This window comes from Symsagittifera roscoffensis, chromosome 3 (assembly GCF_963678635.1).
Source record: "Symsagittifera roscoffensis chromosome 3, txSymRosc1.1, whole genome shotgun sequence".
Lineage (NCBI taxonomy): Eukaryota > Metazoa > Xenacoelomorpha > Acoela > Convolutidae > Symsagittifera > Symsagittifera roscoffensis.
This window is the reverse complement of record NC_087064.1, coordinates 4,332,086-4,359,933: the sequence shown is the minus strand read 5'-3', so window position 1 is coordinate 4,359,933 and position 27,848 is coordinate 4,332,086. Positions and strand designations below refer to the sequence as shown.

Here is a 27,848-nt window from a genome sequence, read left to right as displayed (position 1 = left end):
TTTCATTTAATTTTTCCATGTTATTACTGCTCCATTGACCTTAGGAGGCAGTCGGAACATTTAGAATATTTCCCTGCTTCAACAAAAAACAAACAGAGGAGAAGCATATAGGGCAAATATGACGACAGCTGTTAAGACGACAACTCGAACAGCTCATTTCAAATGCATTAACGCGCATTTTTCGTCTTAATGTCGTTGTCGTCTCAATGTCAAGTCGTGTTATTTACTTAGCACCACGGGAAAATTTATTGGAAACAGTCTACCCGTTTTGAAGCGTTGACTACGTAAAAGTAAACTTATCAAATTAAAGTAGAATATCTTAACGAACTTATTTGATACAATGATGAGTATTTGACACTGTTTAGGCAACACATTTTACACTATCGTCTTACTTCTAATTTTAGTGTATCATATTAATTTTCTTTTCAGCTGGCGAAACTGGAAGTCAACCAAGAGCTCAAAGGATAAGGAAAACGTGTACTCAAACTTTAACGACAAAACTAGCAATATACGCTTAAAAGAATGTCAGAATTTGTTAATAAAATTTTTTAAAGAACAAAAAAATTGATAAAATTATCAAATCTACAAGATTTTTATCCCTACAAGATTCCAGTTCCATATTACAAATGGAGAAAAAGCTTTTAACTCCTTTCCAAACGGTTCAGCATAATTTAAGTTCTCGTTATTCCCATTTTTGTTTCACGAGGTTCACAAATCATTAAGGTATGCATGAAACGCTAATAAACTTTCATCTTTTAAACGCTAATAAACTTTTTAGTCTAAAACTTGTTTAATAAATATTCCAAAAAAGAAAGCGGGCTTTTTAAAATTTCACAACCTCTGATAACTTCTATCAAAGATCTATTTGAAGCTAAGTTGTCAACACTTCAGCTCAAAAATTCTATAAAAAATTGGATCTGAAACACTAATCAGAAACAAAGAAGAAAGGCTCGTATATGACGTCATCAAACCTTTATCATTTTGAGATCTGCTAATGTCCAGGTTCATTATGGCCTTCCATCCAGACCGTCTCAGAGCAGTGAACAACTGGCAGAGGAGGGTAACAGAGGGCATTGCACTCTCTCCTCTAGCCCACCACGGCGTACCCTTGCATCAAAAACCAGATTTGAATTCATGTGAAAGGCAATTACAATTTATCGAATTAACTATAGAAAAGGAAAATGAACACAGTCTTCTCACATCGCTACTTAAGCTACTAAATTTGATGCCAATAAATAGCTCAATGAATAAAAAAAATCGGGATAATTTTTTGAGACACCGAAATTTAGGCAAATTATAGAAAATTTTTGGGAATTAGCTCTTCCTGAATGTTTCGTTACAGCTGAAAGCGATTGTTCCAAACGAAGATAGAATAATACATGAAATTTCGCGGCTAAATTTGCAACTGGAAAATGAATTGCATGAATTATCGAAAATTAACATGCGCTAACACTAAAATTATATGTTGACAAATTTATCTAATTATTAAAAATACACTTTGTTGCTCTAACATTCGCGCCCCTGTTAACCTTTGATCAACAAATTTTTGTTTCAAATAGTTAGGTTCATCGGAAGAAAAACAGTGTGAAGACGCGCGTGGCAACATTGAAGGGCTGATTGCAGAGAAGATTGAAGTTAAGAAAATTGTTTTGAGGGAAGTTGATAAGCCGGGAGTGTCGTGTTGTCATCCAATGACTGGAATTGGCAAAAGCAGCCCCAAACCCTGCGGCCAACAAATGGAAAAATCGGAAACACCGGAACAAGAAATATAGGAAGAACGCTTTTGAAGGCGAAGGAGGAAAAAGGAGTAGCGTAAATGAACTTGGTTTATTGTTTCTGTTTATCTACTTCATCGGTTCAGTCATTTTGCATAGTCAGCGGCTTAGTCAGCGGAAAATGTAGTTTTTTTTATTTTTTGGCACAGTCCTCGTTTCGTAACTAAGATATCCAACGGTCCATTCTATCAAGAATTATGCAAGTATTCACATCGTTTTCTGGAAGAACTTTCCATCTTCATTTAGCACGTTAATGGCAGGACAAGCAATAGTAGGCTATTGAGTTGACAGAAAACCATTCAGCTGCATCGATGGAGTGAGCAGCACAGTACCTATACCGTTATGCAAAATTGATTTTATTGGTCTTGATCTGATAAAAGCTATCTGGAAAAGTGATGTAATTGAGTTCAAGTTACCCTCGGTGGCCTATTGTTTTGTAGTACAGTAGTTCCATTGAATCAATAGCAGCTTTCCAAAGACTTCCAAAGCTTAGAGACTTTGTAGGTATAACAGTCTTGTGAGGTGATGCATAAGTCTCGAACATAGTCAAGAAGGTTGTATATCTTGAGTTTTACTAGAAACAGTTTTTCTTGAATCAGCTTATTTAATGGTCAAATGATATTCTTTCTATTAGCTCAAAAGATCTGCGTTGAGCGACCCTTTCAATCGAGGAAACTTTGGACTTCATTCAAACGTTTACAAGAGTCGAAAACATGATATCCAAACTAGTTGCTTTGCTAGTAAGACAAACGAAAACTATTTTGCAGTGAAATAGTTGGCGGGCTTCTTTGGGTTTCAGTGGTCCAAGTCATCAGTGTTATCATCAGCTTCAGCTCACTCTGGCTCAGTAGTGGAATCGAACGCATGTCATATAGATTCAGTTTGATGCAAAGAAGCTTATTGGGTCCGCAACGGTGTCATTTAATCAACAATGAAGGTTGAATCCGCTTCTCATTTTAGACAGCTAGCTGCTTAGAGTCGTCCACCGACTTTCATCAAGCCATCAGTGTCTGTAAATGAGTAATTCTGAAGAAGGTTTGGAGTCCCGTAGAACTTACATTTCTTCATCAAAGTGCCACTGTTGCACGTCTTGTAGAAGAAGAATGATTATTAACTTTCGAAGATACTTCCGATCACCAATGTTATGCTTCAAAAAATAAAGAGCAAACTTTGCATATAAAGCTTCGATGAGCAGAAATTTACCAAATGATCCCCATTGATCGAAACCGAATAACATTCCACTCATTCATGTATCTGACGTCGTCTTGGTTCTTTCTAATGCTTGCACGTTTTACTCCCCACTGTCAAATTGAGTGGTGGATTGAGGATTGTATGGTTCAATAGTCGCGTCAGCTCTTTTTTCCTTCTTTCGCTTTAAGAATTATAAATTGAGAAAGAATAAAGACTTGATTTGCCGACAAACAAGGTATTGCCCAAAAAATGGCAAATTTTGTAGTTCAGCTGAGACTACTGAGTCAGAAAAAGTTTCAAATTGTCGGCTGGTTGCAAAATTTATTGAAATTTTGCAATTCCGTTGTCCGCAAAGGCAGAGTACGTGTTCGAGCTGATCTGATCCAAGCAAAAGCTATTTTTTGAATCACTCCAAACTTTGACATTAGCAAACGTTTTCGGAACTTTGATCGATTTCAAGACCCATCTGCAAAAAATGACAACCCAGAACCATTGAACAAAGCTTCAGTCTCGAAAGGCAACTTGTCTTTCCTGGCGCTAGTCGTATTAGGCGAACGGAACCGAGATAAACAAATCGGATGTTGTTTTTGCCATATGGCATCACAGAAGACTTCAATATCCAGTTGCTGAAACCTGTCTCCTATCTCTGGCCAATTTGTAATTGATTCGATATAGATAACCCATCTTAATAATCCCCTTCTACATCTCCGTCCATTTTTTTCTTCTCCGTCCAAAAGAATCGTCGGCTACTTTGCTACAAAAGTTGAAAAACCCGTCCCAAATTGGTGGCGATTATCTGGCAGGTGATTGCGTGCTGTCTAAATGCATCAGATACGTTTGTTGTTTTCCTTTGTTTTATGTACTTTCATGTGTTCATCTTTCTTTATAGCGCTTTTGTTTAATCTTCATTTTTTCAACTCGCTCAGATGTGAAATTGTGGATAACAAGATTCTCGAAAAAAAAATTCTTTCTCAAATTTAACGACATTTTAAATTCAAAATATCTCGAAACTTTGAATTTACTGACTTTAATTCAGATGTTGTTTCATCGGGCAAACATGCTGAAAGTGGCTGCACAGTTTTTATTGTTCTTCTTTATCTTTTCTTAAGCTTTGATTTAATACTTCAAGAACTATTTCTCTCAACTGAAACGATTCTTGGAAAATTCCTGGCAACTTAACAGACATCCTTGTGGCTCCCATTATACTGGTTAGGTGTTTGGTAGGCTCCTGCTTTCTTCTGATCTCGGGCCTGACCTTCGCTTTTGTGCTCTTTCCGGCACTTGTGCCGGAAGCAGTTGGAAACTGGATGCCAATTTAGACCAATAGTAGTCAACCATTACCATTTTCTGCTAGGAGCAACACTGCTCAGGCAGCTTATCGAGTATAGCAGCAATCTAACCTTGTTGATACTTGCCCATTTCGAAATTTTAAGCAAGCTTTGGTTTAGGTATCCGTAGTACTCTGGGGTAACTCGATGGCGCTTTTCTCAGTGTCTGTGCATCCAATGTAATCGTTCACAGAGTAAAACTCAACTACGTGGCTTCGCTAGTTCATCTTTTGTTTTCTTGGCTGCGTCTGATAAGACTCGTTGATGGGAGGAGTCAATCCGTTTTTACCTTTCTCTATAAATGAAGATAATAATTCCTGTCAGTCTTTTGCCTGGACATCTTGATGTCACCAGATAAGGCTACTTGGTAGAAAAGAATAATGATTAAGCCTTTTGGATGAACAAAAGGTCAATCTGTTGCTTGGCACACACTAGCAGATGTTATTGAACGATTCTTCGTTCAATGGAGTGCTGATCTGTTGAAGACAGCTCTGCGCTTAAATGTAGTAGAATCTGCATGATGAAGTATTAATAGTTCATCATGCAGATTCTACTACATTTAAGCGCAGAGCTGTCTTCAACAGATGAGCACTCCATTGAACGAAGAATTGTTCAATAACATAATGAAGCAAAAATTGAATGAAGCAACAATTCAACAGATCAGCGCCCCTTTGAACAAATACTCGTTCAAGGACTTCTACAATTCATTAGTTGCGAATTACCCCTGCTGTGAACTTGAGTGCATCCGATATTTCGATAAAACTATCGACCATTAAATCTGACAATGGCTACGGATAAATTGTCAATCTACAAATCACATTGAAACTACAATGAAAACAACTTTAAATGATCAATCGGCCTTAATTCTTCAACTCCCAAAGCTTTCCGGCAAATCATTTCTAAAGAGAAGCTACGACAGAACAGTTTAGTCAAAAACCAATGTAGTAAATACTTCCGAAAGATGGTTGACACTGTTGACATCGAAGAGGTACCTGTATCGAATCAGTTCCTGTCAGATCGGAAATTTCCGATCTGACAGGAACTGATTCGATACAGGTACCTCTTCGATGTCAACAGTGTCAACCATCTTTCGGAAGTATTTACTACATTGGTTTTTGACTAAACTTTTCTGTCGTAGCTTCTCTTTAGAAATGATTTGCCGGAAAGCTTTGGGAGTTGAAGAATTAAGGCCGATTGATCATTTAAAGTTGTTTTCATTGTAGTTTCAATGTGATTTGTAGATTGACAATTTATCCGTAGCCATTGTCAGATTTAATGGTCGATCGTTTTATCGAAATATCGGATGCACTCAAGTTCACAGCAGGGGTAATTCGCAACTAATGAATTGTAGAAGTCCTTGAACGATTATTTCTTCAGGGGGGCGCTGATCTGTTGAATTGTTGCTTCATTCAATTTTTGCTTCATTATGTGATTTATTGTTTGACATTTGCAACACTTAAGCTGTCCAAAAAACAAAGTCAGTCAATAGTATGTCCCCACCTTATATTCAGCCGATTAATAAAGTGACTTCCCGTATTTTTCGAAAGAAAAGCTAAGTATTCGGTTGGTCCTAGTATTCGGGTGGTCCAAGTATTCGGATGGACTACAACTTTGGAAAAATTTTATAAACAACACGAGTTTGCGTAGGTCTGGATTGCGCGATACAGCAGAATGTTACTCGAAAATCTTTCCGAAAAATAGACGACTTTGCGTAACTAGAAGCGCAAAGTAACAAAAACGGACTTTTGATTCTAGACTGTTAGATGGTAACCTCATAAGAAGAAACCACCGCCTTCAAACATCAATTCTTTTCGGCAGCTAGGTTCCATGTTTACTACGTTCCATAGAACTAGACGATTACGGTAAAAAAAAAAGAGTGAGATTTCTACAACCTAATCAAACATGGACACGGAGTTTCGTTCATTAACATAAATAGAAACGAATTTGAGCGACTACACCATACTATACTCATACCGATATAGTTACGAAGACTTCCATTCGATTAACTCAACTTTTCATCTCGAGCTTCGGTAGAGTTGGTCACAAGCCATTTCTCGGTATACAAGATGCTCACCTTCAAATGAGCGCTATTGAGAACGAGCGGCTTCATATAGTTAAATTGGCCTCATTAAAAATTTTAAGTTTGCTGTCATTTGTTCATTGCAATTCATATAAAACCAAGCAGTGTCGCTGCTGCAAACACTGTTGAGTGCCCAAGGTTTCACAAAGAGTTGTAAGTTTGAACTTTCTGAACCACTTTTATCTAACCAAATGAAGCGCGTCTTAGTGCTGATCACATAAATCTTCCATTCTGATAGTACCATTGATCTGAAATTCTCACTGCCGAGGCAGATTTCGCTTTTGACATGATACGGCTCATCTTTGCCGTAAAAATATAGTAATTCTTATTAGTTCTTGGGTCTTCAATTCTGCTGCTGACGTTCATGTTTGGGAGATCTAGAAGAGCCATGAGTTGAAGAAAGTTCACAGTTTCTGTCTCAACTGAAGCAATTTCATATGCTTTCCACGACTCGGGATTGAGCTTCTGATGAAAAATTAAAGGCCGCATTTTGTTCTCTCTTGACCTTCCGAGCGCCTTGATTGATTGGGAACTCTCATAAAAGAGAGAATGTAGTTGACATAGCTACAAGATTTTTTCCAGCCGTTTTCTGATTGTGAAACGCAGTTAAAAAGTGGATGTAGTTGACGTAGAAGCGAGACATTTTCTGTCCTTGACAAAACCTTGCAAAGGATGAATGGATTGTTTTTGTATATTTTCTCCAGCATGTGCAATGCCACTTTGTAGTTGCTTTCTATTGTCTTCAAGATTAACAGTTCTGATTTGTGAAGTTTGTGATGGTTAGCTGACCTTAACTGATCAATAAAGCTCAGCCATGTAGTGACATCTCCTACATATACTACATCTCATAAGATTTATCTACGACTGTCTGAAGCTGTAAGTTTCGAAAGTTAAATCCAACTGGTTCCAGTAAAGTTGATATGCTGACTTGATACTGCTATCAACATCTTCGCTGCTTCAATGTCTTGTCGAGCAGCCCTCTGCGATTATTGAGCTCACAGGAAATCATAAGCTGTATGATCACTTATGACATCGAACAGCTCTTGATCAGCAATGGCCAATGAGCCGAGCAACACTCAAGCTCTGTCGTTTTATCGCTCAATTTATCTTAGTTTTAAGGAGGGTTAGAACTAAAAACTGACTTGAACAATTTCTCATTTCAGAGCTTGCAGACAGTTTTTAGAGCTGTTTCGAGCGTATCTATTTCAACTTTAACTTTTTGTAGACTCAGTCAACGCTTAGCCCGTGGGATTATGCAGCAAACCTGTGAAAAAACTGCACCAAAAGCTCAAAATCGACAGGTTCAATCAAGGATTCACTTACTATTACTTTTTATTGCAACATACTGCGGGACCAAATTTAAGTTGATTGTGGACTATCAAACTACGCTTCTTATAAGTTTACATAAGAAATAACTGATAAGCTGAAAATTTTTATTTTTTAAATGACATCACAGATAGCAAGAAACGGGCTTTTGCACAAAAGGCTTTTAGCCAGCTCGGTTTATTGAAAAGCAAGCAATAAGTAAATGCAAATCTCCATTTACTTTGGCACACAGGAATTAAAAATGTATCAAGTGAGTTAACTTTTTACTAATCGAACATCAAAGCACAGATGGTGCATGCTGCAAAAGTGCCATCAAACAAAAGAAGAACAAATATTTGCAATTTGGGTTGAAAAAAGTAGCCTTGCAGTATCAAACTACGATTCACTAGCGTAACACAGAGGCGTAACACTAGCGAGAAAAGGACAAAAAGCAGCTCTATTAAGTACAATGAAAAAAAGTAAAAATTAAGCCTTGAATTAGTAAAACTTCGGCTAAGTCTCGGATTCGATATCCGACCTACGGCGATCTAGATAAAAAGAGTCTCACACACTAAGCATGCAGCCACGGAAGCTTACTTAATCACAAACAATAGCCAAAAATAAAGCAGAGAACAGATGCTAAGAAATTTCCAATGCTACAGATAGTATAGTGATAAGAGCAAAAATGTCACGAAATTAGTGAACACTCTTAATGATCACTTTTATTTGCGATTTAGCTTAGAAAAAAGAAGGTTCGTACTAATACACTACGCTTGGCTTGTGTAAATATGAGCAATAAGAATAACTACTTTTAACTTGAACTCGTAACTTCCGTAGTGGTCTCCTTCATTTTGAATTTCGGGCCAGAAGCTCCTGATCACACCTTGGATAATATCTTGGACGGCTCCATCAGCATTCATCAACCTGTAAAACACTAACCAATTTCGACTCTTTTCAGTAATTCACACTACTTTCGACTCTCTTCAAAAATCACACTACTTTCAACCAAACAGGCGTGAATTTTGGTTGTTTGTTTGACCTCGATATTTTGACTTCAAAACAAAGCGTCAAGGCATGACTGATTTTGACGGCAGTATATAAACCAACAAACGTATAAGCCAGCTACCATATAAAACAGCAGAAGTTCCTGAGTAATTGTATAATTCTTATGTAACAATTATGTAATAGTTACGAAAATGACACATGCTGACCTGAGTCTGTCATTTCTGTTGAGACTGATAGCAAATATAGACTGGGTGAAGGCAGGCGATATGTACAAGTTCTTCTTCCGGCAGAAGAACAGAACGTCTGTGGCCGCGTCCACATTCGTGGCCGAGTAGAGAGTCCACCCATACTGGCCCATTGACTGCATTATCTTCATTATTAGCAGCCTATTGCACACAAAAAAAATAGAGAGTTGCAAAAAGTTCGGACAGACAGAAATAATTAAAACGAAATCAATCGGCTAATTGTGAGCACTTTTTGCATTCAAATTTAATTTTTTAGGTAAAATTGAGATATACTTTCTGCCTGAAAAATTAGTTTTTGCATGCAAAAACTGTCTGAAAAAGGTCATTTGCTCTTTTTAATTAATTTTGTCTGTCAAAAACTTTTTGCTCTTAATTATACTTTAGTAATGAGCTAATTGATATCCAGCTAACCGTTTTTAATCAATAATTGTCAATACCTTAATTAATAATACGAAAGGAAAAAGCGCTCTCTCAACAAAATGAATTAAACAAAATATTTTGGCGTCTTAGGAAATTGATCTCACACCAATTCAGTACTTAAACCATCGCACCGTTCGTTGCGTAAGCTCGATTAAGTTGCCTGGTATCAAGCTTCTGACATCGATATTTTGACCCGCAAAGCAAAAAGGTTTAGGTGTACACGATCTTTAGGTGTACCACCCTTATAAAAAAAAACTCAACGGTTAAGCATACGCAAATTTAGTACCCAGTAATGAATCCCCCCTTTTTGCAAAGGGGATAGTTATAAAATTTAAGAAAAATTCAACTGCCCAGAAATTGGAGTGGTCAAAGCCATCATTTTATTATCAAATAAGAAGTCTCCATTGAAACGGTAACACGTTTTTTCATACACGAGCGGACATTTTCAAAAAAATTCAATTTTTTAAGGTCGACCAAATATATTTTCCGAGCAGCCCCAGGACACAATAATGACCTTTATTTCGACAAAACTCACTGGGCCAAAGCAAACTTTAGAAGGACCAGTTCAAAAATGACGTTCGTTTTTGAACACTTTGAAAAGTTGTTTTTGATAGCGTTGCGTTTTTTAGCGCACACTCTTTTTCAAAAGGCGTTTTCAGAAAAACTTCAAAATTGGTTGGCCGACAATGGATATCATAAAACAGAACCAAAGGGCGACCCTTTGTTTGGCGAAGGGGTCGAATCGGTGAGGGATTCTAATCCGCATGATTTAGCATTACCAAGCTTCTAGCTAGAGCCCGGATCAAATGAGAGCAACGGTACAATTGTAGAATATTTAGACAGCAGTATAAACAAAATTGCCAGCAGAAGGTTGGGCACAGGGGCAAAGCGGAGCTTCGCCCCCCTTGCGATACACCACGAACATAAAAAATAAGAAGATAAAAAGAAATTAAGAATGGAAAAAAACTAGGTAAACCACAAGGCAAGCGTTTCTTTCCATTGAACCCTTCATCTCAGGTTTCAAAGGGTAGTTTATGAAAAGTCAAACAATTTCTAAAAAAAAGGTATAACGTTCAAAGATTTGACTTTTCAGAATCCATAACATTTTTCTGCAAAAGACGGAACAGGCCGCTTAAGCAGAGAATATTTCCAGAATGGGGTTAAAGCGGGTTTCTCAACAGAAGTAACCTATGAACTAGCTTGGTAGTTTTCGAAAGAAGTCAAAAAGTTTTTAAAAAAAACGGTACAGAAAGCAGGTATTAAAAAGTTAGAGTGCCATATCTTTCGTTCAAACTATTTTTTGGAAAAATGGGTCATGGAGAAGAAATTCAGACAACCTGTTGTTTCGATTGAACGCAAGAACTCAAGGTATGGACGGGTAGTTTTCGAGCAAAGTCAAATAATTTCAAAAAACGATACATAAAACATGTATTAACTTTTTCGAGGGCCATAAATTTTGTGTTTAAAAAATAGGCATAGTAGATTATTCAGGGCAGTTTCCCACAACCCATTGATCCGATTGAACTTAAAACTTCAGACTTGGGACGGCAATTTTCAAGAGAAGACAAGTTCAAAAAATCAAAAAGCAAAATTTTGACTATTCCATGGGCCATAACTTAACGTCTACAAAAAAATTTGGCGTAGCCGCAGTTGCAGAAAAAACTTCGACAAAGAAAACCTTCTACCTAATGAACCCAAAATCTCATATTTGTGATAGTTGTTTGAAAAAAAGAGAAAAAAAAATTGAAAAAATTTGGATCAAACAATTCCTCCAAAGAATTTTTCGAAGGCTGTAGAAAAAATGATGAAGTAAAAAGAGATAAGAAGATTATGCAGGCATACAGATGAGCATGAGTCAGGCCTGCCAACTTTTATAAAACGAAATATGAACCTGGGACCAAATCTTGAAAAACGAACTTTATATGAACCTAAAAGAGCATTTTCTAACTTTCAGAAAAACATGGTCAATTAAACTATTTATTTCTTGACAAATATTGAGTCAATAACAACTGCAGACTGTTGATCCAATGTGACCACAGAAACAGTTCGTTGGTTATGGAGCAGTTCCTTCTTCTTTTCAAGAGCTTTTTTAGCCTCGTCAATGCTAGAATCAGCTTCGTTCAGCTGGTTCTTGAGAGCTAAAGGAGTCATTCGCTTGAAAACATGCAGTTCCTCTCGAAAATCTTCAGCATGCCCTCTTTTCCGTGAATTTTCTTCTACTTTCGACTCCGTGGATTTCTTATATTCAGCTGTTTGGCGAACTGTGTCACATAACTCAGCTGGAAAATTGAACGCCTTTTCGAAATCGTCGCGGCTAAAGACTTCCTGAATGATACGCACACTGTCGTATGTTTCTGGCAAAAAAAAACAGTTCTGGTGTTGACTCTCAGCGAACTTCATGCGCCAGAACCCTGATTCAGTGTTCATGTTATGCGGGCAAACTAGCAACACAAACTCACATAAAGATCCCAAAGACTTCCACTATGGCAACAGTGATTTCTCGAAGCACTCTCGCAAGGATAAGTTTCCATTCATACACAGCTTAGCAGCAGCAAACTCTTCTAGGACATCCACACTCACTAGGCCGATAAAAATTAGCCAATAGGGCAATTTTGGTAGGAGATTCAATCTCCGAAAGTTGCATGAAAACAATATGACAATTCTTAGTCAGATGGCTGACAAGGAAAGGTTGAAACCTTGTGAGCAAAACTTGTAGCTGCAAAGCAGTTTGTTTGTTCCATGATACAATGATGGACTGTTCTACATGCTTTTCAAGCGAATACAGAGCCGACTGAGCTATAGGAAAATTTGAACAGAAAAGTTTTTTGTTCACAGGCGAGAATACCATGGGCACAACAACTCCGCTTACCAATCATCGTACTACAGTTATCTGTCATTGCGTATAGCATTTTGTGAAGTGGAATGTCGAAAAATTTGAGAGCATCAATAGTTGCATCAAATATATTCTGCGATGACACGAGCTTGAAATCAGAAAGCGATTTGGTATTTGTAGACACAAAAGAGTCAGTATCAACATTGACATTTAGTTCCATGGTCCTCAAATATCGATTTTTTCGAACACCGTCCGCATAGTTAACAACCCAGAGATCAACCCTTGTTTTACCATTATATGATGTTTCGTCGAGATGAATACTAGTACCAAATACAAAAAATTCTATTAAAAAATGGAAAATAAACTAATGGAAACTGGGCCGAAAACCACTAGTCCGAAAAAAATCAACCGTTTTTCAAGAAATTTATTAGAAAATACAATCAAATCCCAAAAAGCACTCCACCTACTCACTACCTAGATAAGGTAGTTTTATTTGGATTTTCACGAAATTGAGCATGTCAGCAGTAGTATCAACTGATTTAACTGATTTTGTGAAACTATTTCTTAATGCGAAAAAAAAATAATTCCGATTTGAAAACGCTTGCTAACCGCAAGCAAAAAAAGTAAAAACTAGAGAATTCTAAAAAACATATATAGTAAAAAATTTTAAACATTTTTTAAATTTCGAAGAAACACATCAGATTAATGCTCTCTGAACTTCAAGAAAAATTATTGGTTGACACTTTTAACTATGATTTTGTTTAAAAGCTTTGAAAACTAAATGAGTCATTGGGTAATTTTTTTTATTCCGCAGGGAAATCTAAATCCACTTTCAAAACTAGAAGGCTCTCACACATTTTCGCCTCATTTCCATTTGTGTAATTGGAGAGCTCAGTTTACCTAACTGTTAGCAATTGAATTCAAAAAAGCATATATATTCATTGCCTTTATAAATATATTTCATTAATATATTTAAGCGCTTAGCAAACACTAGCAAGAACAGGACAAAAAGGCAGCTCTATAAAATGAAATAAGAAAAACTGAAATATACCTCGAATTACTAAAAAAAACTCAGATTAAGAGTCACACGCAACCCTAGCCACAAAAAAAAGAGAACAGATGCTATGCAACTTATAACGCTACAGTGAAATTTCCAAATAAGTGAACACTTTTAATGAAGTTTAATTTGCAAGTTAGCCGAGAAAAAAGAAGGTTCTTAATAACATACTAAGCTGACGCTAGAGAAATTAATGCCCATATTGAACGCAGCGAATAAACCCGACTCTATAAACCCGATCATAGTCAGATTAATTCGCGGGTATAATACTGGCATCAATAGAAAACTGGTAACTCTACACGCTTTAGATATCGCCAATCAAAAACTTTTAAACCCTAAAGAACTTTCAATTCTACCAACAAAGTTTAAAAAATCAAATCTGGTCAAATTTTGTGCATCCAAGAAATCAAAATGGTCTGAATAATTTTAATTTTCCCCATAATTCTTTGTAAAGATAAATTTGGTCTGAAAAAACTCTGTATACCTGCAGGAACATCTGATTAATTTTTTAAAAATTTCATTTGACAAACAAGTGCCACCCAATTAAAAAGAGTCTTTCAGAAAGACTCGTTGATAGGTTAAAAAGATGATAAACCTTCTTCCAAGAAGAAACCTGACCGAAGAAGTTGTCACGCACTGGATTCGCACGCCAACCGCACTCAATGAAAAATTACATTTCCAGGTTTAAAAAGGTTGATAACTCTAGTTTACAGTCTGAACGCATACTACTGACAGTCGTTTGTTTTTACTTCGTAGCTCTTGCTTTCTTTGACATGTCATTTTCATTGTTCTACTTTGATGAAATAAACTGTTCTGCTTTTCAAAAACTTTCGCGAATTCGAAACTCTTATTTCGGCCACAAAAAAACAGCCAACGACTATTGGAAAAAATTCGATAAACTCAAAAAAATAAAATATATCACTTTTAAGTTCTTTTATTTCCAAGAAACTTTTATGAATACCCTTCTTTTTTATAAAAATAACTTAATATAAAAAAAATTGGATCAATAGATACTTTTTTACTCCGCTGGGAATTTTGAATATTAAAACAAACTAGCAAGTCTTTCGCCAGTAATCAATCAGCTCGCAAAAAATAGTTGCTGTTCTGATCAAGCTATGAAACTTCGAAATCTCAAGCTGAGCCAGTTCGTAAAGCGGCTTGAAAACTTTCATAGAATGAAGCAGTTACTTTCATAGAACGAATCATAGAACGTTTCATAGAACGGATCAGTTCTCGAAAAACTTTCATAGAACGTTTCATAGAACGAATCAGTTCTCGAAAAAATGAAACTTACTCTGAGCAAGCTATTCAAGCTATGAAACCTTAAAGAATTCATGTTAATTTCGTGAAGCGAATCGGAGTGCGGAAAGTTTTTCTACGCAAAGCTGTTCAAGCTATTAAACTTCAATATTTCAAGTAATTTCATGGAGCGAATTGGTTGGCAAAAACACTTACATTTTACTGAAGCAAGTTCTTGAAGCTATAAACAATTGAAATGTTTCGAGTTGTTTAGATCAAAACATTATGCGAAAATTAACTTTTTTAAGCGAGCTGATGAAGCGAGCTAATAGAGCGAATCAGTTCGAAACAAAATCAAAATTCATTTAATCGAGCTATCGTAGCTATAAAAAATTGAAATATTTACAAATTATGTATTAGAAGGAAACGTTTCGCGAAATTAAGTTTTTCTGCGCGAGCTAATCGAGCCATGAACTTCAAAAAATCCAAGCGCTTCGTACACCGAATCGCTTTACCACCGAATCGTTTTACCAATAATTCCAGTTATCTATAAACCGAATCAGTTTGCGAAAAACTTTAAGTTCTCTGAAAGTCTTAATGCGCTATGGACGCAACGTTTTAACTTTTCTATCGAGTACAACGTTTAAAAAATCACTCTCTAGCGGGAATATTCTAGAAGTTTATTTTTTCAATCCAAATATAGAAGTTTCAATCCAAAGTCAGTTTGTCTTGAAGTTTTGGTAAACATATTCAATTTAGAAATTTGAAAGACTAACGCCAAAGTTTGAAATTCTCAAAGTTATATTGATGCTGTAAGAGCTTTTCAGGGTTCCAAGCCTTGCCTCCAAATATGTCAACTCAAATCCTATTAGCTTCCGAGATATGACGTTTTTTGGTGATTTTTTGAAAACTTTTCGAAAAATTTAGATTTAAAAAACTGCAAACAATTTTAAATTAGCAACACTATAGTAAGATACTGTCGTAGTTCTTTCAGGAATTGCAAATCCGGCCTCCAAATTCGTCTTCTTAAATCTTTAACGTTGAGATATGACGTTTTTATGTTTTTTTTTGAAAAGTTTTCAAAAAAGTTGTATCTAAAATCTCAGCAGAATTTTAGATTTGCAACCCTTTAAATGGGTACTGTCAGTATACTTTCAGAAGTTACAATACTCTCCTCCCAGCTATGAAACTTTGAAAAATTTCGTGGACCGAATCGGTACGCGAAAAGTTTCAGTTTTTCTAAGCAAGCTTTACAGCCACAAAACTTTGTATGACAAAGCTATGAAACTTTGAAACATTTATATTTATTTCAAGGACCGAATCGGTTTTCGAAGATAAAAAATATCTCAGCATGAAGGTTGCTGTTTTCAGTTTATTCGTTTCAGACTGAATAGAATCTGTAAACGCAAAATTTTGGACAAAAATAGGCAAATACTGACCAGCCTTGAAGCTGGATTGAGTTCATCTTTCTCTGATTGTTGCTTTGAATGAATCTTAACCGTTAAACTCGATAGAAAAGTTAACACGTTGCGTCCATAGCGCATTAAGACTTTCATTTAATATATAAGATTTTTGATATCAGAGGTCAGTCACAATTTTCGAATCGCACTTTGAACTTTTGACATGCATTTTGATCTCAACATTTGAATTTTTTTAAATCAAAGAGCGTACTGAGCCCTCCTTTAGGCAAACAAATTTGAAGTGAATTTTGAAAGCCAAACAGCGAAAAACCAAAATCAAACGTGAACAATTTTTCAACCTCTTTTCTACAGTAGCTATATCAACAGTACCTATAAAAGTGTCTTCGCTGCATTCCTTGACTCTTGAAATCATTGAAAAAAAAAACGTTGATAGATGATTTGAAGATGTTTAAATGCGGCACAAAATCCATTATAATTCCATGACCTGCGCAATAAAACTTGCTAACAAATACAGACAGGAATCGATGCTTCTTGAAAATCGATTTGGCTTATGCAGTTTTAACTACCGCAATAAACTAAGCAATTAAATGTGCGACTAGAACTGGAAAAAAAGTTTCCGGGTTCCGCGTGTCACATACTTCCATGTAAAAAAAATGCGAGCATAGTAATACTTCCGATAACTAACGAAATTTTATGGGCAATGGACTACAACAACGTCTTGACAATCTTTTGAGGAAAACATTGTCCCAAATCTTAAAAGCTGGAATTTTAAGCTGTGCTGTAATTCACAAAGCGAGCTATTTCAAGTGAGCCATGGATCAGTTATATTTAAATATCGGCTGTTTAACTTAAAAAAATAGAGTTTTTAAAGTAAAACGTAAAGTTGAAAATTGTGAAAAATAGAGAAACGCCAATATAATTAGAATCACCCGCCCATTTAATCATGCGGTAATTTAACATTACTTAGAGCTTTACAAATGAAAAGATCCAAAATATTCAATACATACTGGTTGCTTTTATGTTATACGGCCCCGATTTCATCATTTTCATTTTTGAAAATTAGATAATTATGGTTGAAGCTGATTGTTTGAATTTAATTAAATCGAACATGTCTGGAACTTAATTTCAAAGATAATCGGATACTTTGAGACGCCTGAAAACCGGTTAGTAATTTAGATCAGGTCTTATGGCGCTCGCTCAAATATGTTATAGAAATTTGAAATCAATGTACTAGCACTAATATTAGATAACAGCTCATTCGACGTTTTGGTAATTTTGAGCCGCATAACCGGAAAGATCCTACATACCTGTTCTTGACGCCATCCTCCCCACTTGGACTCTGCCAGGGGTAGCCCTTCATCTTAATAGTGAAACATTCCTCCTCGTACTCCGCCCGCTGAATACCCTTCCAGTTCTCCGCAACTACGTACTTGATCGCGTCGTTTATTTCAGGCGGACAGCTGTTTATATATTAAGCAGAATTGAGATGATAGAATAGGTGAACATTTTGAGCTATTGAAATTTAAGGCTTATTCCCCTTAATTCTTTTTTCAGAAACCTTTGGACTGGGTTTTTTTTTGTACTTAAAAATGGGGGCTGCTAAAAATGTACGAGTCAGAGTGAGGTGTTGAGTAAAAAAAAATGTCGCCTGATTCTTACAAAATTCTTAAAAGGCCATTTCTCATAAGTTTTTAAGTTTGGCACGACATTCAATAAACCAATTTTAAAAAAATTTGTTATGATACACAACTAACCTTGTACAATCACTAGTTACTCCATCGAACTAATATTTGTGCAATTTGAAAAAAAAAAAACCCATAACATGACCCCCTCCCCTTTGCGAAGCACTGATTAGCTCGACCACCCAATATTGCGGAAATTCTCCATTTTTTCTCGCTAGTTTAATCGATCACTGTTTTCTGATAACAAGTTCATTTCAATTTCTTATTCCATGTTCACAAATCTTAATAGCAAACTCAATTATAACATTTTGCTGAAATTGTGATGAAAACTAGATGCTGGTTTTTATTTTAATTCCACGCTATGTGTGAAATCCGAACAAAAAACGTAGTCCAAATAACTTGGCCAAAACGTTGCTTGAAAAATCACCATTGTAAACAAAGCTATCTCTTTCTTTCAATATAAAAAACAACTTGGCCACGTATTCTATCATGTCACCTGAAAAGTTTAAGTTTGTCCCATCCCCAAAGGTCAATGGCACAGAACTCGATGTCAGTGGCGACATTGCAGGGAGACTTGTAGAAGAACCAGGCACTCAGATCACTGTACCAGCAGAAGTCTCCGGACATGACTTTGATGTAACCTGCCTGCAAAAGAAGCTAGATTCAAGTTGTAGTTTGTGTCACTCATTTCAAAAGCAAGAAAGAAGAGATATTATTCAAACTTACTATTCCTATACCACCTTAGTGACGAGAAGGATCTTTAATCAGTTGTTTTTTTAGAGTAATCTGAAAAAATACTCTTAGAACACCAAAATTGGTATCATGTCGAACACGGTTTGGTCGTGATTTGATTTCAAAAAGATATTTCAACACAAAAGCGAACCAAAAAAAACATGAAAAAGCAAAAGCCGATCTTGAAAAATCAACATCAATAAATAAGGAAATCCTCAGATACTACCGGTTTCAAGTTTGGAGCCCCCAGACCAATTTTACCAAAAAAATCTAGACAAAATTTTTGAAAATCTAGTTCTAAAAAACTAATTTCTAAAATTTCACAAAGCGCTTCTCAGGCACCAAAATTTTATAGAAAAATCTGAAAAAAAACAATCATTTTTAAAACAGCCGAAGACAGTTGGAAAGAATAATGAACTCGAGAAAACATTTTGAACATTTCTAACTTCTGAATTTCGGAGAAAAAAAATATCACGATAAAGCTCTTTGAACTTCAAAAATCTTTTATAACTGACACTTTTTCTTTGATCAACAGTTAATTTTTATTCCTCTAATAGTTCTAAAAATTAAAGCCCTTTGAACTACTTTGAAACTGAAAGTAATTCTTGTTTTTTTTCGCGCCATTTGCAATTTTGTTATTTTAGAGCGTTTTTTTTTCAGCCACTTAATCTGTGATTTGAAGTGTTCTGTGAGATGCTAATCCACACACCTTTATTAATTGACAATAATCAGTTCCAATTTTTTCAGTTTTCGGCGAAAAAAAACATTGAGCGATGTTTCGCCCTGATGTAACTTTCGACATTACGAAAAATCTAGAAACTTTGTATTCGCGTGTTTTAATTTTTTTTTCACTTAAAATCAGCTACCAAAAAAAATCATCGGAGAGAGTTGAGTGATACATCAATTTAAAACCCCTTCAGTCGCGAGACTCGAACATAAAAAAACTCAAAATTTTTTTCCCGTTTCGAGTTAGCGAGCAGGCTTTTAAGATCATTTATCCACGGGGGAAAGGACCAACACAAGAGCTGTACAGCTCATCACGGCGAACCGCTGTTGTGCCCCTGTTTAAGAACTACATGCAATTATTTTTTTTGGTTATTTTTCTGGGATGGGTAATGTTTCTTCACCCTCAAGCAACGAGCACGGATCATGGTGGGCCTCGAACATCTGACCTTTCGATTTAGAGGCGGAGACGTAACCACTTCACCACCGCTCCCAAGGCTTCGAGTGAGCGAGCAGGCTTGAAAAACTTTAATTTATTAGGTTGAAAGCGTACACTTGCTTAATATAAGTCGGTAGAATCACACAGACTCTTTTTGTTGCACTACAATTGCACTTTAAAATCCAGTGCTGCCTGATTGACTTGTTCGCACTTTTTCAAGGTCTCATCCATTTTTACAATAGTATACCAACTCTTTAGCAACAGAAACAGAGCTGCAAAACGTAAAACAGAGCTGTTAAAAAGCACATTATCTATTCTATACGAATTGTATGCAAGAGCTAGTGCTTCAAACCGAATTGATGTTTCATGGCGAAATTTGAGCAAAATTGGCGGATTGATCTTTTCAATAAATTTTACCTGTTTCAAGTTATCGCTACTTACTGTATCTGATGTATCGACATTATTTTACTCTTAACTTAGCCAGAAACTAAAGCTTGGATCTACTTAAAAAACTGCTCCCTACCCGAGGGAGAGAATGATAAGTAGATTAAATCTGTCGAGTTTTTGACCAATCAAAATGCAGCGCAATTAGAACTTTCAATAAAAAGCTCTTGTGCTAATTTATGTTTTTATTTATAGTGGTGGAGATTCTTTAGAAGATACCAAAGGGTGATTTTTAAGTAGATCCTCAGGCTTTCTAAGTATGTTGGAGTTGGGTTATTCGGACCCCAAAATTTATACCGAAAAAGAGGCTCGGTTAATTTGATAAGAATTTTGCAACGCCTATAAACTCAATTGTTCAAAAATTATACTAAAACAAGCAACATACTCAACCCAAAAGAATTTAAGCAGGACTAAAAGTCTGAAAAAATGTGTGAATTCATATTATTTATAAGAAAAATGTGAGAATTTCACGACCGTATTCTTTTAAACTTGCTGAATCAAAAAAATTGTTTTTTTTTATTAGAATTACGATGAAACCAAACTACTATGACACAAATTTTGACTAGCCAAAACAAGCCCTAAGTGCAAAATCTTCGCCAACCTCCTTGCCATTAAAATCTAATTCAATTCGATTATTGAATATTCGTAATCTCGATTTAACAGCATTCAAAGCAATGAAAAATTCGATCATGGGGAAAATTAATTAGTGCCGCTAATTTGCAATAAAATTTTCAATATAATGCTTGCTCATCACATGCATAAATTTTAATCCGATCGAGCAGAAATGATTAAGTGCCGCAAATTTTCTATTTTTAACAAGAATAGTCGGTTGCTGTGCAAAAAAATCGGACCAGTTTTTTCTTATTTTTTTTTCAAATTAGAGCAGTTTTTCGTTCGTGTAGTGATGAGATTATTATACGAGCGCGTAGAGTAAATTAAGCATCGAAAACAGCTGTTTTCAAAAACTGAATAACCAAAAAATGAAACAATATTTTTTCTTATAGTTTTGCAATACATTTTTTTTTTGATTTTTTTACGAAAATTTTATTAACAAGCAAGCGCTAAATGAAAACTGTGATTTGCTCAAAACTTGAAAGAAAAAATTTCATTTCATAAGGAAGGCCTGTTTGCGCGCTGTAATTGCCCGATGAGCACACGTGGTACCTTGTAATTGCAAAATAATTTGAGATATTTGAGCTCACAGAATAGTTAATGATAGAATTCCGGTAAAGCAGTATGTATTATTCGAAAAAAAAAACTTAGTTAAATTGCACTGAAAACCAATGCACGAATCTAGATAATTACCCTTTGACTTTTTCTGAAATTGGTTTTACGGAAGTCTATTACAGTTATTTTTGGATGTTCTTAGACTGCAAATCAACGAGTAAGCGTGAACAAATGATCATACAGTTACAACATTTCTTCCACAAAAGTTGCGGTTCGATCAAAGTTAAAAGCAAATTTTAATTGTAATTTTACGAGGCGTAGTCAAACCGGAAATGAATATATTTAAACTTTGTAAAGATCATGGTCGATATTGCTACCTGAGAGAGCTCTTTCAGTAAGGCACAGGCGAAGTTGAGGAAGTTTCTGTGGTCAGTTGAGGAATAAATTGGCGAGAAAGGATACCCACTACATTTGAAAATGACAGCATCTGTTCGCATAGATTCCTTCTGAATACCTAAAACGATGCCAAGAGATAGCTGAAAAGATTCTAATAAGTTCAAGACACCCAAACACGTTTCTTGTTGATCTCCCAAAAAAAACAGCTCACCCTAAAAAATTTCAGGCAGGAAAAACAAATCAGATAAAATTAGAAATATATTAAGAATCGCAATTCATTTCGATAACAATATCATCATCAAGCATTTCTATCACTGAAAACAAAAACGATATAAAATAACGCAAGCACTTAAAAGGTTGAACAAAACAATATAAAAAGATGGCGTCAACAAGGTTCAAACAATACCAACATTGGAATGCGTGCTCGCCCGCTGCCGATTCAATTGAATCTGATAGTCAGTTCTTTCGAGGATTACTCATCTCTGGTGTTGATAGTAGGACCAGTTTGCCTATTACGTAAAATTACATTCTGCTGTTCAAGAAGAACTGAGTTTGTTTGCTCATCAGCAAAAGGGACAGTCTGACCAAAAATATACCGTGCAGTAAGTTTAAAAATGGCTAAGGGTGGATAATTCAAACGTTTCATTGATCACCCAAAAAGAAAAGAACAAACAATATACCAAAAATTATGTTCTTTTGAAGTTTTGGAAATTTTGTTACTATTTTACAAAACGAATTTTAGTCGAATGACACTGATGTTTCTAAAGGCGCCATCGGCATCAATTTTCGAGGGGAGCACGCGCCAGAAAAATAAAGTTTTTTTGATCAAAACGTTCCCAAATGCTCATAAATGGCACTTTTGGCCTGTTTTTTTTCTTCAAAAATTGCCTGCCAAAACTATATAACAAATAAAAAGCTTTCAATATGCTACAAGCAAACTTTTTTCGGATCAAATTACCGAAGAAAAATAAATTCTTCTAGAAGGTAAAATTCAAAGAGGTAGAAGATTTTTATTTCAACCAATGGCCAACTACTTAAGAAAAATAGATATTGTTTTGAACAGTCTTACCTTTCGGGTAGTGAGACTGGAGGCAGTTTCGAACCAGTGACACCAGGTTGGAATCCGCATTGAAAATGTGGATTTGGTCATGAAAGAAACTGATTATACAGAATGGGATGGCGGGGTTGTTAGCAGGAAGTCTCGTGTATGAAGCACCCATTCTATTTCTCTGGAATAGTCGCACTTGGATATTATTTAAATTCAACTAATGAGAAGGAGCGAGGAAAAAGCACGAACTCTAAATTTCGAGAGCACACTTTTTTGACCTTTGGTTGAAATATGCCAACTTAAAACAACTCGAAAATACTTAACAGGCCACTTCAAGAAAATTCGTTCCAAGCTCCTATTACACCGTGCTAGAAAAGAAATTAAGATCTAGTGCTTGAATATCTGGTTCCATTACAGAAAAAGTCACAATCAATTCCCAATGGCATCTGTTGAAGGTTTATCTTTTCGGGTTAAAATTATATGGATGAAGATGCACTAAACCCATTTAACTAAACGCCCGTCAAGTTTTTCGGAAACCATATTTAGTTATATTACATTATCAACTTCAAGTAAAGGAACATATCAATAACTCTATTTGATTGAAAGATTTCCTTTTACGAATGCCTTTTAACAAGCAGTTAATCCATAATGTTTAACTTCATATCGTCAAAAGTATGACAAAAGTATAAAATACCTGATTCAAAAAATGGAGGTCGAAATATGCTGCAGCACAAATGACAAGTAAAAGTTATTCGATATTTCAGCTCGAATATTTATTGAACAGGTTGTGGTCACAACAAACAGTTTTAATAAAACAGTTAAATTGGCGCTCGGTAAATTAGACGACAGGACAATAGGACGACAGGATAATTAGACAAAGAGCTACTGAGAAGAGCAAAAATTTTTGCAGTCCTTTTATTGGTTACATATTTATCAAAAACTAGGCATGCAAATTTCAAAACCTCTACCGATGAAAAAATTGCCTGAATTTTTTGGTGATGGAAGTCCCTTCTTAAAAAGAACATACTAATAAGTAGTATGCAGTATCTTAGCAGCTGTCGTCTCCTTTTCGGGGCGCCTGTTAACATGACAGTTAAAAGCTTCGCAATCACATATCTACTTTTTAATTTATAACCCTTATGCAAGTCAAAACAAGACCTACAGGTTCCCACGACCATACATATAAAAAAAACTGAAGATGGTGAAGAGATATGCGAGCTAACTATCAAAATTAATCGTCTCCGGAAGTTATAGTTCAGATTTTCAGATAAGAAACCCCATTAAGTATCATTTTGTTTGTTGTTTTTAAATTAAACTTGATTTATACGTCTGATAAATATTTATACTGGAAAGTAATTGCAATCTTTTGAGCCTTTGCTTATGTTTGATTTTAATGACATAATCAAAAAAGCTGGGAATTAGCATAATAATGAATACGCAGGAAGTGCTCAGCGCCGACCACGAATAAACGGAATAATTAAACACGGCCAAAACGAACGATGAAAATTGGGTATTTTCTCCTAACTGAGCTTTAACTGCTCGTTTAAAACTTTGAATACAATATCTATCACGTTGAAAGCGTAACCCGAATTATTAACCCGCGTAATACAAACAAGACTGCTCATATATCAGGGCGAGTCCCTGAATGCTCCGACTGCACTTTATGGTCCATTAAAATGTTGTTTGGTTGAAAAACTGACGAAAAAAAATAGAAAGGATTTTTTCTTCGTTTTCCCCCTCATAAGCTATGTAAGATATAAAGGGTGTGTTTAGAGCCTCCTATTGATTTAAAAAGGACTAATTTGCAGGCCTCAACTTAATTTGCATCGCAAAAATTTGCTGCTTACGAGTGTTGCAAAGATTCGTTGCTTAGGAGTGTTAAAAGAACGCTTCATATCGCGCAGCAGTTTTCAAACCCACGTAACCATACTTTTTTAAGTTTGAGCTCACAGCCACGCAAGCTTAATAACCGACAAACACTAGTCACGAATAAAGCAGCTACATATGCTAATAAATTGCCAATGAGATGCAGCAAAAGTGGGATCAAATACAAAAACACTACTCTGCATGTAATAATTTGGAATATAACAGACTGAGGCATCCACACTAACTTTGCATGTAATAAAGTAGGTAAAATTATACCAAATCATGTATAAATTATGACTTTGAAATAATGCAAGACTTCTTGAAATAGAAAAATATGAAAATCAAGTTTTAATTTTTGAACTAGTAGTTAAAACAAGTAACTTTTTTCGGTTCATGAGATGATTTAAAAATGCATGACCTGTATTATTTTGTTACTAATCGAATGTCAAAGCACATACTATCAAAGTCCGTATGAGTGCCACTAAAATTTTATATAAAGGTAGGAAAAAAGAATTACCCATCTATTAAACTACGCGCGCTACAGCTTCAATGAATTAAATGAGACCAAGAATCCTCTTTTAATTGAATTTCTTAAATTTCCAGAAAAAAGTTTCCAGAAAAAAAAAACAATTGTCAACTTAGATCTTTTTGAGCTTCAACAGTCTTCATAATCACTTTTCATACCAAAAACAACAGACAATTAGATGTATGTAAGTGGTCTCAAAGCAGCTGAAAAAAATTACTGGCATTTCTTATGAAAACTTTCCAACTTCTGAGTTTCAAAAATTTATCATATTATCATTTAATTTTGATTTCAAAAAACTTATTGATTTTAAAATGAAAACTAATGCAATTTGAAAGCGCTGGATCAATAAAAAAAATTATACTGCTGGAAAATTTTAAGATCAAAACTACTTGCAAACGAAGATTCAATTGCGTTTTTGACCACATTTTCACTTTTGTTAGAGAGCCTAACTTTTTGTTGTATCAAAATTAACCCAAAAAGAGAAAATTTGATCACTAAGACACTTTTTCAATCCGCTGTACGCTGGGGATTCTACAAACTAAAAAAACTATTAGTGAAACGAATTAAACTAACAACAGCTAGCTATCAATTTTGGAACTATTAAAAAGTAACGTTTTTATTACGATGTGGATTCTCCAATTTAACAAAATCCATTTCTGAAACTAATTTTAAAAATTAAAATACAACTATAAATAAGTAATTTTTTATTACGTTGGGGATTTTCAGTACTAACAAAAAACATTTTTGAAACTATAACTCCTGAAAGAATGTCCAAAAAGAAACCAACACATTCAACGCACAATTTCAAACATCAAGCAAAGTCCATAGATAATGGACCTTGCTTGACGTTTTTGTAGAATATACAATTTTGTGAAAAAAAAAAATTCAATTCAAAGTATGAAACAAAACACAGAACATTTAAACGATACTATTTTGTAAAACAAACGTCGAGCAAAGTCCACAGAGAATGGGATTCACTGGACGTTTTCGTACAATATACAAATTTGTTAAACAAAACTTTCGTCTGCCGATTTGTTAAACAAAAGGTGGCATCTCAACGTGCCTGAAGGTACGTTTTCCGACAATGTCAAGTGTTATTCCGACATTCAGTTTGCCGAAAGCAAAAATCTGCTTTAATTTGATGGACTGCATTCTTTTAAGCGCTAAGTCATTGCTGCTCGTGACTTAAGTTCTTTTGTCTTACAACTCTGACTGTTTAGCAGCTCAGGTCTCGTTTTTGTTTACATTGGAAACGTTTTTAAGAAATAAAATGTAAAAAAATCTAAAACCTATTTAGAATGAGATGTTTATTATCTAATTACCACCTGTTAAGTGTGCTGATGACAATAATTGTACAGATGATATTTAACTAAGATGACAATTAAAATATTCTTCACGTATCTTCGGCAAACAGAAACTTCGGCATATTCGACCTTCACCCTGAACAAATTAAATTGCAAGACATTTTCTATTCATTATTGTATGCAATATTTATTTAAATGCAAGTTGTGCGAGCAAAACTAGCCAAAATTTCTGCTAACATCTCAGCTACTAACAGAAAAAGACTACTGACATCAAGGCGTAGCTTTGAATGTTCCGACTGCTTCAAAAAATGATAGGGATTCATTTTTATTACGATGGGGATTTTCCAAACTAATAAAATCCATTTTTGAAACTTATTGAAAATATTAATAAGCAACTATCAATAAAAAAAACTTTTTATTACGTTGGGGATTCTCAGAATAAACAAAATCCAGTTTTGAAACTATAACTCCTGAAAGAATGTCCTAAAAGAAACCAATACACTCAACAGACAATTTCAAACATCAAGCAAAGTCCATAGATAATTGACTTTGCTTGACGTTTTTGTAAAATATACAATTTTCTTTAAAAAAAACATTCTATTCAAAGAATAGAACAAGACAAAAAACATTCAAAAAGTACAATTTTGTAAACAAAACGTCAAGCAAAGTCCATAGATAAAAACTCGCGATAATTTCAAAGACGGAGCAATTTCAAAGGTGGATTTGGAGCGATTTGAAAGACGGATTAAAACTCCGCTTACGCCTTATGAGCACAAAATATATAGCGAGTTTATTACCCCAAATTGGCGATCTTTAAACATCATAAAATTACGAAAAAAAAATATCTTTTTCAATTTGAGCTCAGAACAACAATAACTCTCGAATGATATAAAGTACGTGAAGTCAAAAGTCAAAATTGGTCTGCAGAAAAAACACCCGAGCACAAATATTCCGTTATTTTCTTCGAAAGTCGGAACAATCAACGAAATGGGTAATTAATGAAAGCTCGCAAAATTGTTATTTATAGCAACCAGTTTGAATTTTGGTTATCGAGGGAAAAATAAACATAAATACTTACGACAGCAAAGCAGCCGGGCGTGCAACAGGGAAAATAACAGCTATGACTGCGCACAGCGCTATCTGAACTTGAAAATAGCGGGAAATTTTGAGCCCATAATCTCAAGATTGCAGACCAACAGCACTTCGATCACGTCACATGTAAACCGAAACAAAATATTATACGCACCAGATAGCATGTCTTAAGTACAAATTTAATTCAACTAGTTACAAATTTAGTTCAACGAGTTACATATTGAGATTTATATATTATAAAATGATAACTGCTCAAGTGGGAAAATGTTATTGAGCGTATGGACTGAAAAAATTACCAAATTTTGAACCATTTAGGCAGCAAACAAACAATAGGCATATGAGAGAAATACGCGATTAACAAAAAAAATCGGTAACAAACCGATAGTTTTGATCAAAATCTAATTATGAAAATTCGAGGCCGTCGATATTCTCGAGATTCTATTTACTGGGGTGGCCGAAGCCCTCTCCTTCAGGGGGACTCGACCCAATAACCATCCTAAGTGTACTATATTTTACCATCTAAGCATTCA

At 35.2% G+C, this 27,848-nt stretch overlaps 1 protein-coding gene across 1 annotated transcript in view; it reads right to left on the bottom strand.

Moving 5' to 3' along the window:
• Positions 1–27,386, bottom strand: part of LOC134842251 (uncharacterized) — a 37,557-nt gene extending 10,171 nt beyond the window's left edge. Inside the window, exons 1-8 of the mRNA XM_063858511.1 lie at positions 27,305–27,386; positions 22,552–22,711; positions 21,464–21,600; positions 18,078–18,226; positions 17,207–17,359; positions 8,891–9,070; positions 8,489–8,603; positions 972–1,107 (exon numbers count right to left, since the gene is read on the bottom strand). Of these exons, the coding sequence (XP_063714581.1) occupies positions 972–1,107; positions 8,489–8,603; positions 8,891–9,070; positions 17,207–17,359; positions 18,078–18,226; positions 21,464–21,600; positions 22,552–22,702 (1,021 nt within the window). The 5' untranslated portion in view covers positions 22,703–22,711; positions 27,305–27,386. The remainder of the gene's footprint in view (positions 1–971; positions 1,108–8,488; positions 8,604–8,890; positions 9,071–17,206; positions 17,360–18,077; positions 18,227–21,463; positions 21,601–22,551; positions 22,712–27,304) is intronic.
• Between the last annotated feature and the right edge of the window lie 462 nt (positions 27,387–27,848).